Below are 15,711 nucleotides of genomic sequence, written 5' to 3'. Positions count from 1 at the left end.
AATTGAAATAAACTTTCTTGCGAGCAATTTTATAATACGAAGTAAGTAACATTGAACATGTGTTGGAAACATAGTCTCCAAATTCATATGTTGATAGCATGGAGCCAGGGCCTTTGGGCAGTAATTAGATTTAGATAAGGTCACCTGTTAGGACCCCCCATGGTGGGACTGGTGATTTTATAAGAAAAGAGAGACCTGAGCCAGCCCTCACCCGCTTAGCATATGATGCTCTGGGCCGTGCTATGATACAGTAAGATGGCACTCACCAGATATGACCTCTTAACCTTGGACTTCCCAGCCTCCAGAGCTGTAAGAAATAAATTGATTTTTACATCAATTAGCCAGTCTTATATTCTGTTATAAGAACGAACATGAACTAAAACAACACTATTTGGACAGATGTCAAAATTACAGATGCTGCAACACCTAGAATGCTTCGAATTCTCTACTCTTTATTTTTGAGGTGCAAAACAAATTTTATTTATTTATTTATTTTTAATTTTTTAGAGACAGAGCCTCACTCTGTCACCCAGGCTGGAGTGTAGTAGCATGATCTCAGCTCACTGCAAACTCCACTTCCTGGGATCCAGCAATTCTCATGCCTCAACCTTCTTTGTGGCTAGAATTACAGGCACAAGCCACCATGTCTGGCTAATTTTTGTATTTTTAGTAGAGACTGGGTTTTGCCATGTTGGCCAGGCTGGTCTTGAACTCTGGAACTCAAGTGGTCCACCCACCTCAGCCTCCCAAAGTGCTGGGATTATAGGTGTTAGCTGCCACACCCAGCCATGCAAAACAAATTTTAATTCCCTGTGCTGAGTTCCAGTGGGGATGTGGAGGGAAGACCTGTTTGGGCCCACCTATCACATCTCTGATCTTTGTGACTTTGGAAAGTTACCAATTCTAGTTTCTATATTTGTAAAAAGAGGATAAAATTCCAGTTTTGAGGGCCAGATTGGGGAATGTGCATGAAAATATGTTTCTTTTCGTCCTTTTGTGCTCTCCACATGACATGATACTGCTTAAATCTTACAAAGCTTCACATTGTAGCACCTGGATTTCACTCTCAGGCCCAAATGAAAACTAAACACAGTTTTGCAAATGAGGCAAGAGGTGAGCATTCTGAGATGCAGGGAGGATAAGCAACTGCTCGGTGGCTCCATGTGATGATGAAAGAATGCAAGATCAAGAGTCATGTCCCTGCTTACACATAACACAATGCCGGCTGCAGATTTTAATGCAGAGGTGCACATTCCAGAGTTCCTATGATGACCATTGCGTCTGAGTGCATCTGATGGGGACCGGTGTCCATTCCTGCCAGTCTAGCGTTCAGACCCAGAGCCTTTGATGAGTACCTGTGTTAGTCTTCTAGTGTTGCCATCACAAAGTGCCATTATCTGGATGGCTCAAACAACAGAGGTTTATTTTCTCATGACTCTGAAGACCAGAAGTCCAAGATCAAAGTGCCAGCAGGGTTATCGAGAACTATCTCCTTGTGATGCAAATGACTACCCTCTCCCTATGTGTTCACGTGGCCTTTCCTCAGTGTGTGCATTTGGGGAGTCGTGGGGAGAGGGAGAGAGAGAGAGAGAGACAGAAACTCTCTGGTGTCTCTGCTTATAAGAACACTAATCCTATCAGATAAGAACCCCACCCTTATGACCTCATTTAACCTGAATTACTTTTTAGAGGTAACATCTTCAAATATAGCCACACTGATGATTAGGGCTTCAGCATACAAACAGCGTGTGAGCAGTAGGGGGTGGGGTGGGGATAGAGAAACATTTAGTCTAATAACCAAAGCAAAAACTAACGCTAGAGAGAAATGATTGAGGCCATCTTTTATGGCAACTGTTCTTATTAACAGTACAGATATGTAGGAATCCCATTTTACAGATGAAAAAATGAAGCTTCAGGGCGAAGGCATATCTCTAATGTAGCAAAGTGAACACTTTAGTCAAATGAAGACTTTAGTCCAATGACGCTTATTCCACCTCAAATGTCGTACAATACCAACAGTCTGGTGTACAATACCAACCTGGTGTCCTGGCTCCACTTCCAAAATGGAAAAATGACAAAAAATGGCAGTCTTGGCCAATTCACTTGGGGAGGGGGCGGCTGGGGGGATACGAACCCATAGAGTTTTTTCAACTATACATTTTACCTAAATTCTCACACCTAAACTTGATTGAATGAATTAGAATTTCAAAAATGATGGTACCAGTTTTAGCACAAAAGTTCACCTTGCAGTTGCTTTTATTGTGATGGTATTATGTTTTAGAACAATATACAGAGATTGGTGTCACTTCCTGAGACCCATCCTTAATGATAAACATCCAAATAATTGCATTGGTTTTCCGTTGCCACCATGACACTTCCCCACAGATTTGGCAGCTTGACTATTTATTATTGCACGGTGGGTGCAATCAGAAGCCTGGGCACAGCAGGGCTCAACTAGTTCCCCTGTTCTGGGTCTCACAACTCTGAAAGCAACATGCTGGCAGGGCTACATCGTCCTCCAGGGGCTCTGAAGGGGCACTTGCTTCCATAGCATCCAGCTTCTTTCTGTTGTAGGACTGTGGTCCCCATGTCCCTGCTGGCTGACTGTTGTCAAATCCTTCTACTGTTGAATTCTCTGTAAATTGTCCTCCCAGATCGCTCTTTCTTTCTCTTCTACTTCCTTTCTCTGACTTCCTCTTCTGCTTTTTAAAGCAGCTTTTTTTTGAGATAAAATCTACATGCCACTCAATTTATCCATTTTATGAGTACAATTCAATGGCTTTTTAGTATATTCACAGAGTTGTATAACCATTACTCCAATCAATACATTTTTATCATCTCAAAATGAAACCCAGTTTCCCCCTTCCCCCAGCCCTTGGCAAATTATCAATCTGCTCTTTATTTATAGGTCCTCCTCTTCTGGATATTTCACATAAACAGAATCATGCAACATTCTGTTTTGTATATGACTACCTTCTTTCATTTAGCATAATATTGTCACGGCTTATCCATGTTATAGCATATATCAGTACTTTATTCCTTTCCATTGCTGAATAGTATTCCATTGTGTGACTATATAACACTTTATTTATCTATTCAGCAGTCCATGGACATTTGGGTTATTTCTACTCTTCTGCTATTAACACTGCTATAAACATGTGCTAGTTTTTGTGTGAATGTGGAATTGCTGGATTATATGGTAGCTCTGTGTTTAACCTTTTGAGGAACTGCCAAAGTGTTTTCCACAGTAGGTGCACCCTATTACATTCCCATCAGCAATGCATGAGAGTCCCAAATTCTCCACATTATTGTCAGTCCTTATTATTATCTTTTTAAAAATCATCTTGTTGGTGTATGGCTGACATCTCATTGTGCTTTTGATTTCCATTTTCTTTTTTTTTTAAGATGGAGTCTCACTGTTACCAGGCTGGAGTGCAGTGGTGTGATCTCGGTTCACTGCAACCTCCACCTCCTGAGTTCTCCTGCCTCAGCCTCCCAAATAGCTGGGACTACAGGCTCACACCACCATGCCCAGCTAATTTTTTTTGTATTTTTAGTAGAAGCGGGGTTTCACCAGTTGGCCAGGATGCTCTTGATTTCCTGACCTCCTGATCCACCTGCCTCAGCCTCTCAACGTGCTGGAATTATAAGCATGAGCCACCAGTGCTTGGCCGATTTGCATTTTTAGTAATAAAACTGAGTATTTCTTTATGGGATTATTGATGATTTGTATATCTTCTTTGAAGAAACATCCATTCAGATCCTTTAGCTACTCTAAAATTTGGCTATTTGCCTTTAAATCATTGAGTTGTAAGAGTTTTTCATATATTTTGGATTTAAGCTCCTTATCAGATACATGATTTGCAAGTATTTTCTTCATTCTGTAGTTGCTTTTTTATTTTTTGTGGTCTTTTGAAGTACACAAGATTTTCATATTAATTAAGTTAAATTTATCTTTTATTGCTTGTATTTTTTGTTCCAAGAAACCATTGCCTAAGCCAAGAAATGAAGATTTACTCCAATATTTTAAGAGTTTTATACGTTTAGCTGTTAAATTTATATACATGGCCCATTTGTATTTAATTTTTGCATATGATATAAAAAAAGAGGTTCAACTTCACCATCATGCATGTGAATATCCAGTTGTCCTGGGACTATCTGTTAAAATACTATTCTTAGCTAGGCGTAGTGTTGCATGCCTGTAGTCCTAGCTTCTTTGGAGGCTGAGCTAGGAAGATCACTTGAGTCCAGGAGGCTGAGGCTGCAGCTGTGATCACAGCACTACCTTGCAGCATGAGTGACCAAAAAAAAAAAAAAAAAAAAAGATGAAGAAAAGAAAAAGGAAAAATTTGTACACCTGAATTCATTTCATGCTGACAATAAAATTCTTGAGGTGGCAGTTGAGAAAAAAAAAAAAAAAGACTATTCTTCCCGCCCAGTGAATTGTCTTAGCACACACTTAAAAATCAATTAACCCTCAGTGTGAAGGTTTGGTTCTGGACTCTCAATTATATTCCAGTCATCTACATGTCTGTCTTACTGCCAATACCACATTGTCTTGATTACTGCATCTATGGAACAACTTTTGAAATAAGTGTCCTCCAACTTTATCTTTTTTTTGCCCAAGATTGTTTTGGCTATTCTTGGTTCCTCTTATTTTCATAAGAATTTTAGGATTATCTTTTCCACTTTTGCAACAACAACAAAAAAATCAGCATATCAATTTTCAAAGTATTTCTATCTGAACAATGTTAAGTCTCTCAATCCATGATCACTGGTTGTCTTTCCATTATTTAGGTCTTCTTAAATTACTATCAACAGTGTTTTGCAGTTTTCGGTGTACAAGTTTTACACTTCTTTTGTTAAATTTATTTCTATATATTTTATTCTCCTTCACGCTATTGCTAATATAATCATTTTCCTTTTTAAAACATTTTTGTACAGATGAGAGCTCCCTCTGCTGCCCAGGCTGTTCTCAAACTCCTAGCCTCAAGCAATCCCCCTACCTCGGCCTCCCAAAGCGCTGGGATTATAAGCATGAGCCGCTGCACCTAGCCCATTTTCTTTCTATTTTCAATTTGTCATCACTAATTTATAGAAATATGAATTTTCATTACTAGTATATAGGAATACAACTGAATTTGGTATAGTAATCATGTATCCTGACACCTTGAGGAATCGTTTATTAGTTCTAATAATTTTTTAGTGAATTCTTTAAATATAAGATTATCTTATTGACAAATACATCCTCCTTCTGCTTTTAAGGGCTCGTGTGATCACGTTGGGCCCACCCAGGTAATCCAGGATAATCCCCCTATTTTAAAGTCAGCTGATCAGCGATCTCCATTACATCTGCATTGTCCCTTCACAGCAGTACCTAGATTAGTATTGACTAAGTAATCAGAGATGGAACTATTGGGAGATCTCTTTAAATTTCTCACTAGCACAAGAATTAAACTTCCATTTAAGACCTCAGACGCTAGAGTTTTAAATATTTAACTTGCAGCTAAGAAAATCTGTCCCACCCCTGCAGCCCAGCACTGTAGTCTTCCTTTGTCAACATTGTACCTTCCTTTGACTCACTGGAATGTTACCACCTGCTTAGGAAAGAAACTTTCCTGCAGTCCTGGATGGAGCAAAAAGCCGCAGTAATGATGACTATGAAGACCCTGAGCTTCAGATGGAAGAGACGTGGCAGTCGATTAAAATTTTACCAGCCCGCCCTATAAAGGAATCTGAATATGCAGGTAACGTTTGGGGGTCTGCCTAAAATGTGAAGATGCATGTACCTGCTGCCATATTGCATACTATTTAAAGATGTGATTTCTGAATTAAGCAACCCTAGGTTGACATCTGCCCCCATGACTTACTAGCTGTGTGACCTTGAGAAAGTCTCTCAAATTCACTTTCTCCATCTGAAAATAGGATTCATAATAAAAGAAGTTGCCCTAAAGAGTTCTTTTGAAGACTAGATGAATGATGCGTGATGAGATCTCACCAGAGGACCTGCTACCAAGCCAGAGATTTGTAACTCTCAGCCACTGTTATCGTGATGCTCTACTTGAGCCCTAGGAACAACTATGAGCATAACAGAGGGTGGGCAGGCAGGGATGTGGCAGTGTGGGAAATGTGAAGATGAGGTCTGCATAGAAGGCAGTAGAATTTTAAAAATAAATAAATAAAAAGACTTTTTAACTTTATTAATTCATTTTGCAGCCAGCCAGCCTATGAGCATCAGCAGGGCATGACAGTAAAGCTGCAATTGTTAAGAATAAAGAGGACCTAATTTCACACTTGCCTCTGTCTCTAACTGTAGCACATAGGGCAGCTTCAGCAAGTTCCTTGAGATAAAACACCCTATTGTAAGAGAAAAGGGGAAGCATTCACAGTTTCTGAGGGCCTGAACTACTAAAATAAATTTATTGAAGTGTATCTGGAGAAAATCATCTTGTAAATGGTGATGGCTTTTTTTGTTCATTCATTCAATAGGCATTCATTGAGCATCACTATGTGCCAGTTTCCGTGTTAGGATGGATCAGGGGACACAAAGACAAACAATGCATGATCCCTGCTCGTTGTCATGATCCAATGAGTTTGTAGATGTGCAGATATTTTGTAAATTGTAGTGTGCGGAGTCCACATAAGGTCTGACTTTAATATTTTTCTGTTTGCACAGATACACGCTATTTCAAGGGTGCAATGGACACTTCCCTTCTGTTAGACACCAGGACCTCTATCCCCATTGGACAGCAAGCCTGGAACACACAGACGAAGTTGGAAAGAGTGAGTAAAGGCTAGACCTTGTGACCCAAACATGTGTAGGGCTCTTCCTAACCAGTCAGAAACTGCCCCATCTCCTGTCCCTCAGGCGATCTCATTAGGGAAAGAGCAGGTCGAGCTCATTGAGGTGGACAGGAGGTGACTCTTGTGACTGGTAGCATCATGGCCCTACCTCTAGAAGGGAGGAGAATTCAGATGTGTTGAAGGTTGTGAGCCAGAGAGCAAGCTAAGGACATTCACATGCATCTCATCTAATGTTCATTGCATTCTCCAGAGAAAGAACATGAATTCAAATCTTTCTGATCATAATATAAGATTTTGCCCAGAGTCTCAGCCCAACGTGGTGAATTATGAGCTGGGAGGTAAAAGTAAGTCATGAAAACTCTCTAAGCCTCCTTGTAACTTTATTTACCAAACAGGGAAAAACAGAAAATCCTACCACGCTTATTTCAAAATGCTGCTTGAAGGCTACGAAAGATAAGTTTGCACCACTGCACTCCAGCCTGAGCGACAGAGTGAGACTGTGTCTCAAAAAAAAAATCTAGTAAGGGCAAATGCCATAAATGAATACATAGAATTTTATTTTTAATAAAACATTTGCTAACACTCAATTTTCTTTTTCTTTTTCTTTTTCTTTTTTTTTTTTTTTTTTTTTTTTTAGATGGAATCTCACTCTTTCACCCAGGCTGGAGTGCAGTGGTGCAATACCAGCTCACTGCAACCTCTGCCTCCTGGGTTCAAGCAATTCTCTGCCTCAGCCTCCCGAGTAGCTGGGATTACAGGCTCCCACCATCCTACCCGGCTAATTTTTGTATTTTTGGTAGAGATGGGTTTCACCATCTTGGTCAGGCTGATCTTAAACTCCTGACCTCGTGATCCACCCTCCTCAACCTCCTAAAGTGTTGGGATTACAGGTGTGAGCCATCACACCCAGCCAACATTTAATTTTCTTAATAGAGAAATGCATAAAATACAAATGATCGCCCCTGGGATTGCAGTTATTGGTTATAACATTGTGGTGCTCTTCATTGTCATTGTTTTCTACGCAGATGTCTGTCATACAAGGAAAGCCTAATTGTTTTTTATATACCTGCTTTATTTTCCTACTTACATTAAGTTCTGGTTACAAAACAATTTCTCATGTGATAAGCAAGCATTCATAAGCATCATTTTCATAGATAAAGCATAATCCATTATGGGATTTTCAAATTATTTTACTAAATCACTGAGTGAAGACATTTTAAAGGCTTTTAATATATATCGTAAAATTTCCTTTCTAAAAAATTATTTCCATTTACCCTCCCAGAAACCCTATATAAGAATGTCCACCCCCTTAGAAATATCATCAAAACTGGCTATTATATTTTCAGTTGCATTCTTTAAGAAGAGATTTTACTATGTTTTTTTTAGTTTGCACCACAGTTATGAGTGAGTATTAAAGTGCTTTCAAATATTCCTCACGTATTACATATTCACATTGCCTGTTTAACTTGAGGGATTCTGTTAATTTGGACAGAAAAATGAAACTACAAATTTTACCAAGCAAGATCGACCGTTTACACAGAAGATATCTGATAGACATTGAGGGGGCAAGACAAGTGATGAAAAATCAAACTCTTCCTTTTCACACAGGCGCAGCAATGATGGTAAAACACTTCAATCATTCACTCGACAAATTCATTCAAGAACTATGTCATTAATGCCTGCTAGGATCAGACACAATTACAGACTCCAAAGACACATCCGTGAACGACCAGTTCCCTGCTCTCAAGAAACATATATGCTAGTGGTAGGAGACCAATAATAAATTAATACACACTAAACAATAGATAAGCAAATGTGCTTTGAAAAATAATGATAATGCAGGATAAGGAAGGTCAAGGAAAAAAATTCTCAGTAGAGATCGAACTGAAAGAATGAATGACATTTAATCCTTAAAACAATCTTGCACCAGGAGCGATGGCTCACCCCTGTAATTCCAGCACTTTGAAAAGCGCCATCCACTGAGGCAGGTGGATCACAAGTTCAGTAGTTTGAGAGCACCCTGGACAATATGGTGAAACTCTGTCTCTACTAAAAATACAAAAATTAGCCAGAGTGGTGGCAGGTGCCCATAGTCCCAACTACTCAGGAGGCTGAGGCAGGAGAATCACTTGAAACAGGGAGGCAGAGATTGCAGTAAGCCGAAATTGCACCACTGCACTCCAGCCTGGGCAACAGAGCGAGACTCAATCTAAAAAAAAAATAAAAATAAAACACAACAATCTTGCAAAATCATCACTCTCATTTTAATGGCTCCAATTTTATAAGCCCTGTGCCTTTGGACCTGTTACCCTCTCTGGGCCTTCATGGTCTTACCTATAAAATCCCATCACTGTTATAGTAATACATAGAAAACACAGTATTTCTATATGCTTCCAGCACAAAGCCTGAGGTGGGAGGATCACTTGAGCCTGGGAGTTCGAGGCTGCAGTGAGCTGAGATCGCGCCACTGCACTTCAGCCTGAGTAACATCCTGTCAAGAAAAGAAGGAAAGAAGGGGAAGGGGAAGGGGAAAGGGAAGAAAGGAAATGGAACTTCAGTAAGATCCCATAAATGGATCTTTGGACCTCCAGCCTGAAGCACAAAGCAATCAGTCCACAGAGGACATCTGCATGAGGTCAGGTGCTATTTTAGCCCCAGCACCTAGCATGGAGCCTTTGTAAGAGGTTCTCAATAGATACTGGTTAAATGAATGAAAAATAACAAACTTTCAATCATTTGAGCTCAAGCTTTAAAAATAAATACCTGTTTAATAGGAAAAGAGACAGAGTCCTTCCCCAGTTCAACTTCTGTTCGCGAAGAAGACTTTCTCAGTCTGGCCTTCAAAATCCTTCTGCTTTCCTGCTATTATTTGCTACTATCGTCAAGATCTGCATCTAGGGCAGTCCCCCAGGGGCTTTCTGAGAGGGAGGAGGGCATTTCAGAACACTCATCACCAGAGCATAAAACACTGTCAGGGAATGAGAATTCCAGAGAGATTGGACCAGTGGCTGAAGAAGGAGGGAACACTGAACCAAAAGTTGAGCTGAACCTTCCCTGTAAATGACTGACAATCCCTTTTCACATAAGTAAACCTTGAGTAGAATTCCTTTTTTACAAAGGATAATTCTCATTTGATTTTTTAAAAAACAACCATGCCAGGATTTAAGTCTTTATCCTTACTTTCTGTTCCTTCGTATCATCTTTGCAGCTTCCTGTTAAAAACAAGTTTCTTCCTTTGGTTAGATCACTTTGTAGGTGGAACTACAATCTGAGTTCATTAAGTCAAGTGAAATCATGTGAGGAAAAAGGCTAGGGCAAGGTGAGCAAGATTTTGGAGGGACATTGTCTCACAAATTCAACAAGTGTTTGGCCTCAATTCAGATAAAGAGGGAGTTTTAGCCAGGTGCAGTGGTTCATGCCTGTAATCCCAACATTTTGGGAGGCCGAGGCAGGCAAATTGCTCGAGCCCAGGAGCTCCATCAAAACCAGCTTGAGTAACATAGTAACACCTCATCTCTTTAAAAACATGAAAAAAAAAATAGCTGGGCATGGTGGAGCATGCCTGTAGTCCCAGCTACTCTGGTAGCTGAGGTGGGAGGATCCCCTGAGCCTGGGAGGTTGAGGCTGCAGTGAGCTGTGATCCTGCCACTTCACTCCAGCCTGAGTGACAGAACACACAAAACAAAACAAAAGCGGGGGTTGTTTTACTTTTGTAATCCGTGTTGTAATGTCAAGTATGTATGTCAAGCGGATTATCTTTTTTGTGGCAATCTCATTCCTAGGAGTTGATTCTTACTAGTTCTGCACATTTTTGTTGTGATTATCTGTGAAATGTATCTTCAGCCAGGTGTGATGGCTCACACGTGCAGTCCCCATGTTTTGGTAGGCTGAGGCAGGTGGATTGCTTCAGCCCAGGAGTTCAAGACCAGCTTGGGTGACATGGTGAAACCCCCTCTCTACAAAAAGTACAAAAGTTAGCTGGGCATAGTGACGCATGCCTGTAGTCCCAGCTTCTTGGGAGGCTGAAGTGGGAGGATCGCTTGAGCCCGGGAGGTCAAGGCTGCAGTGAACTGAAATCGTGCCACTGCACTCCAGCCTGGATGACAGAGTGAACTCCAGCCTGAGAAACAGAGTGAGACCCTGCCTTAAAGGGAAAAAAAAAGAAAAAATGAAATGGATCTTCAATAATTTTTATATAGGCCAGTTCTTATCTAGAACCCTTAGATGGGTTACAACCGTCTTGCCCTAAACCACTGCCCAACCTTCTATTTATTGAGTGTGTACTGCGTACCAAGCACTGTGCTTAGCAATAGGGGTAGAAAGGCAAACCGGTGGCCACAGTCTAAGGGAGGAGGCAGTGACCCAGATGGGCAGTTTCCATGTTCTAGGAAGTGCTCAGATGGGGGTGAGCACACCAGTGCCTTTGGAGGAGTCTTATGAAAGAAGCCGTGAATGTTTCCGCGCCCCCCCCCACCCCCGCGACTTTCGACAAAGTCCGGTGACACTTTTGGTTGTCATGACTGAGAGCTACTGACATTTGGTGGGAGAAGACAGGGATATTGCTAAGCGTCCTACAAGGCACAAGAATTATCTGACCCCAAATCTCAATTCTCAATAGTACCCAAATTGAAAAATCCGTTATAATGCACCTGTGAATCCAAGCTCTTATTTCTCTTTGTTCCTTCACAGTCTAGCATTGCTACAGGCACATAGTAGGCACTAGTAAATATGTATTTGATAGAAATTGGAACTCTCCCCAGGAGTGGGGCAGGAAATATTCCTGGGCCTGGGAATTCTCTAGTAATACTGCTGCTTGGGACTGTGTGGAGCCCCATCCTAAGACCCCGAGCATGCAAGTCCCACCTGAGATAGAGACAACGGGGAACATCTCCTGCCTGAGTGACCAGGCTAGCAATGCAGGGCGGGGCGTGGCACTGAGAGAAACTCCCTCCGTGGAGCAGGCGTGCAGGAAAGACTAAAAGATGAGGGTGCAACCAGAACGCTGAAAACACCCTCCAGCACCCAGTCGCCCTAAGGTAACCCTGGAGAAACTGGAAGCAAATGGTGTAATTAAGAAGACAACAGCCACAATTAAAAAATCCAAGCAGCACTCAACCCTGACTAGACATAACCCAAAGAAGAAGGGTCATGCCCTTTCCAGGCATAAATACTGTGGTTCAGTGTTCCACAGAAGATAAGAGCTGACAGGGCATTCAATGAGCCCCTGACCCTCCATGCCCAACTCAACCTGCTGCCAATCAAGACTAATACTAAGAGCCTAATGTTAACCTGGGCTTAAAGGTTTTCAAAGACATAGGGAACCCTTTATGATCTTCATCTTCTTCACGCTTACGTCTTCCCATTGTGTACCCCTTAATAGTTCACTCATGTCTTTAATAATATTAATAGTTCACTAATGTCTTTAATAATATTAATAGTGACACATTTATTCAATGTGGTTAGTGTGTTCTTGGCACATTGCATGGTGTGTTCTGTGTTATCCTCCCATCCTCAAAAAGGTATCAGTGCTTTTGTTACCTCCATTTCACAGATGAGGAAACTGAGCCTCAGAAGGCTAAGTAATTTGCCATGTTCTCACAGTCGGCAGGAGCTGGAGATGGAATCCTAATTCAGCCCTTCTCACAAGGCCATACTCTGACCTGCCCGCCTCATTGCTTTCATGTACCTGACCCCATAGATGGATCTTCATGTTAACTCAGAGACGTGAATGATGAGCATTTTTCTGGTGGTAAAGATGAAAAATGTGAAGTTCATAATATACTCAATGCCTTTTACATGGCCAGCAATAGAGGCAGGATTGGTTCCCAACCCCACGTGCTTTTATACCAAACACCACTCAGGCCACTGCACTCTTCGTTGGCAGAGGTGCATGTATTTATACATGTTTGATGACAGCCAACCATACATCGAAAACCAGAGAGTTTAGGGACTTATGGCTTTATCCTGGGGAACCTAACCACAGAGGGTGTCAAGACCACAGATGGTCTCATAGTCACAACTGAAGACATAATGGTGCCACATTGTCTTGTACAGGTGAACAAACCCATTTCCAAGGACATCAGGAGTCAAAACATAAAAGGTAAAGTCATGTCACACAAACTTTAAAACGTAAGTATGAAAACATTTATTTTGCTTCTGAGAACCTCTTGCACTGTTGTTTGTGGTCATGAGTGATCTTAAACAAGGTGATCTACTGAATTACACTTCAGGAAAAACTAATTTTAGACAGAGTCTCGCACAGTTTACGCCTATTTATCGCCTTACCTTATTAATGATGAAATTGATTGTAAAAACTCACATTCTCTGTTGTGCAATTTGGGAAATGAATTGTTTTGAAACATATGGATTGCATTAAATATAAAATCGTGTTATCTCTCTAAGCATAGCCCCGAAAAGTCACAAGATAGAAATCTAATTTTAAAACGTTGATTAATTAATATGAAAACAGATTTTAAGGCTTTAGGCAAAACAACTCAATTTGAAGACAAAAATACAGGTACGAGCCTGAAAGCAAATAATCAATTTCAGTAGTGCTAGAAGCATAAATGTAAGATAAGCCAAAGACATTTTGATGGTATTTTGTCCATTATAGCTTCTCTCGCCATTCCCACATGCCCCTATCTCCTCTAGCAAGGTTTGATTGGAAAAGAAGACAGGGTCAACATTTACTTTCCCCAATAATTGAAACATATCAAATTCACCTTTCATGTGTCTAATGCTATCTTCTATAATGTATTACCAGCACCATCTTTTCTTTAATGGGAAGGTGTACCAGCAAGGGTCCCAACAGGAAATAGACTGCACATTCAAATTAGGATCATTTAAGGAAATGTATGCCAAAGGAACTATTTACCAGGTGTGTGCAGTATAGGGAGAAGCAGGAATGGTGCCGGAACACGGCTAACAGCAGCGGGACTGGCCCTACCCCAGGTGCAAAGGGATGAGGAGACAGTAACTGAAAACTACAAGGAACTTGTATGCCACCTTGAGAGGAGCAGTGATCACTGGACGCCACCAGCCCAGGTAGATTTCTTGGGGAGGAGATCAAGGGAGTAAACGTCCGACCTCTCTCTCCAACCTCTCTGTGACCTCCTGCTTGGGCTTCCCAATGGCTACACCTAACTAGAAACAAGAGGACAGGGCAGTCCCTGTGTGTCCCTACTGGTCAGTGTCCCAGGCAGAGAGCAGGGTAGAGCAGGGTGAAGGCGGAGGGAGGTTCTGGAGGGCAGATGGAAGACACTCAGCAGGAAGCGCCAGCACAGTGGAAAGAGCATGGAGACGAGCTGAAACGAAGGCACACTCCCTGGCTGTGTGACCTCAAGTAAGACACCTAACCTTTCTGAGTCCTCCTTCTCCTTTTTTTAACCAGCAGGTTAAAGAACAGCTGGTGAATTAACACAGAGGAAGTATTTTCGCTTTTCTTAACAGAGGATGGGATGGGAAGCTTAGAGGAATCACACACCAGACCAGGATCATCTGATACACAAATGGCCTCAGTCATAATAATATGCTTTGTAGGCTTTCATTGAGAAATGAGTCCTGGAGAGAAATCAGATGAGAAATGAACTTCACAATTGCCACCTTATTATAGTTCACTATGGGCATCCACCCTCATTTCTCTGGCTTCAAAAATTTATTTGACCATTATTTCACATATCAGTATGTCTGTTTACCTATCTGTATGTTTATCTACCATTTGCCTCAGTTCACAAAGATATTAGTTAATAAAAGCTTGAACAATGAAACAGAAGAAAATCTAGATAGAGGACATAATTAAAATGAAGATAAAATGTAAGATTCTCAGACACACATCACTAAATTCTATTATGGTTAAACTGTGAACTTGCCTCTGAGCCACCTGGTAGTCTAAGCAAAAAGGGAATCAAACTTTCTTACATGATATGAATTTCCCATTGCAAAAAACAAACCAGTTCCTCAAGGAAAGCAACAAAAACATATCTTTCAGGATTAAGTTAGTGCTGTGTCTGTTTTACAGCAAATGTTGGCTGATATATGAGTCCCATGACTACAGAAATATGAGCATTTTGTAAAGCAGACTCCAGTGTAAGCTGAGACCACAACTGCAAAGAGGACTTCAGTGAAAGCAAAAGGTTCAGAGACGTTGAGGCTTTTGGGGTGGGACAGGTTGGGATAGAAGACTTCTTCAATACGAGTAATTTTTTTACATCATCCTCCCCTTCACCTCCATAACTGATGGTTCCCCATCACCATGCAGAGCCCTAAGGTACCATATCTAGAACGAGGCTGGAAGGGGAGAAATTAATATGAATGCCCCCCATTCTAGGATCAGGCATCTTGCTGAAAAGATGCTTGGATGATTTATGTGTTTATTACAAAATTCTGTATTTTTGATGCAAACACATTCTCAGATAATTTATTCACTCTCACAAAAAGTCCTAGAAAAAAACATATCTGTGGTTTCGGTAATGGCAGAATTTTATGGTGATATTTTTCATCAAGTCGAGCAGTTATAGATTTATGTTAATGTACATTTTATGTCATTTTTCTTGCAATCATATTCTGACATTATCTGGAAACTGTCAGATTTCAAGAACTTATCTTCCCCAAGCTTGACTTTTTGTTTTTCATTCCTATAAAATGGGTAAAAGTTTATTTGGCAGCAAAGTATTTACAATACAAGTTATGTGTGATGCACCACTAGCATTAACCACAGATCTAGAAGAAATCATCTTATTTTCAGATAAATAGCTATAATTTTCAAATATTGTGTAGCTTATTTTCCTAGAGAAACCAAAGCTGAGAATAAAGGAAGCTAAACTGCATTTTCTCTTTGCTGTAGATGTGAACCAAGCACAAACTCTAAGCCAATTTCGTTTGAGGTGACAAGTATACCATATACAAGAA

General features: G+C 40.8%; 1 protein-coding gene across 3 annotated transcripts in view; it reads left to right on the top strand.

Annotated features, from left to right (window-relative positions):
* CLNK (cytokine dependent hematopoietic cell linker) overlaps positions 1 to 15,711 on the top strand; it is a 198,974-nt gene that overhangs the window by 113,844 nt on the left and 69,419 nt on the right. For all 3 annotated transcript variants that reach the window (XM_032272622.1, XM_032272611.1, XM_032272617.1), the window contains exons 6-8: positions 5,606 to 5,747; positions 6,677 to 6,783; positions 12,859 to 12,904. In XM_032272622.1, coding sequence (XP_032128513.1) covers positions 5,606 to 5,747; positions 6,677 to 6,783; positions 12,859 to 12,904 — 295 coding nt within the window. The remainder of the gene's footprint in view (positions 1 to 5,605; positions 5,748 to 6,676; positions 6,784 to 12,858; positions 12,905 to 15,711) is intronic.

The sequence above is a fragment of the Sapajus apella genome, unplaced genomic scaffold (assembly GCF_009761245.1).
Source record: "Sapajus apella isolate SASKATOON/1434 unplaced genomic scaffold, GSC_monkey_1.0 scaffold5, whole genome shotgun sequence".
Classification (NCBI taxonomy): Eukaryota; Metazoa; Chordata; class Mammalia; order Primates; family Cebidae; genus Sapajus; species Sapajus apella.
Note: the sequence above shows the minus strand (reverse complement) of the source record. Positions and strands in the feature narration are given on the sequence as shown.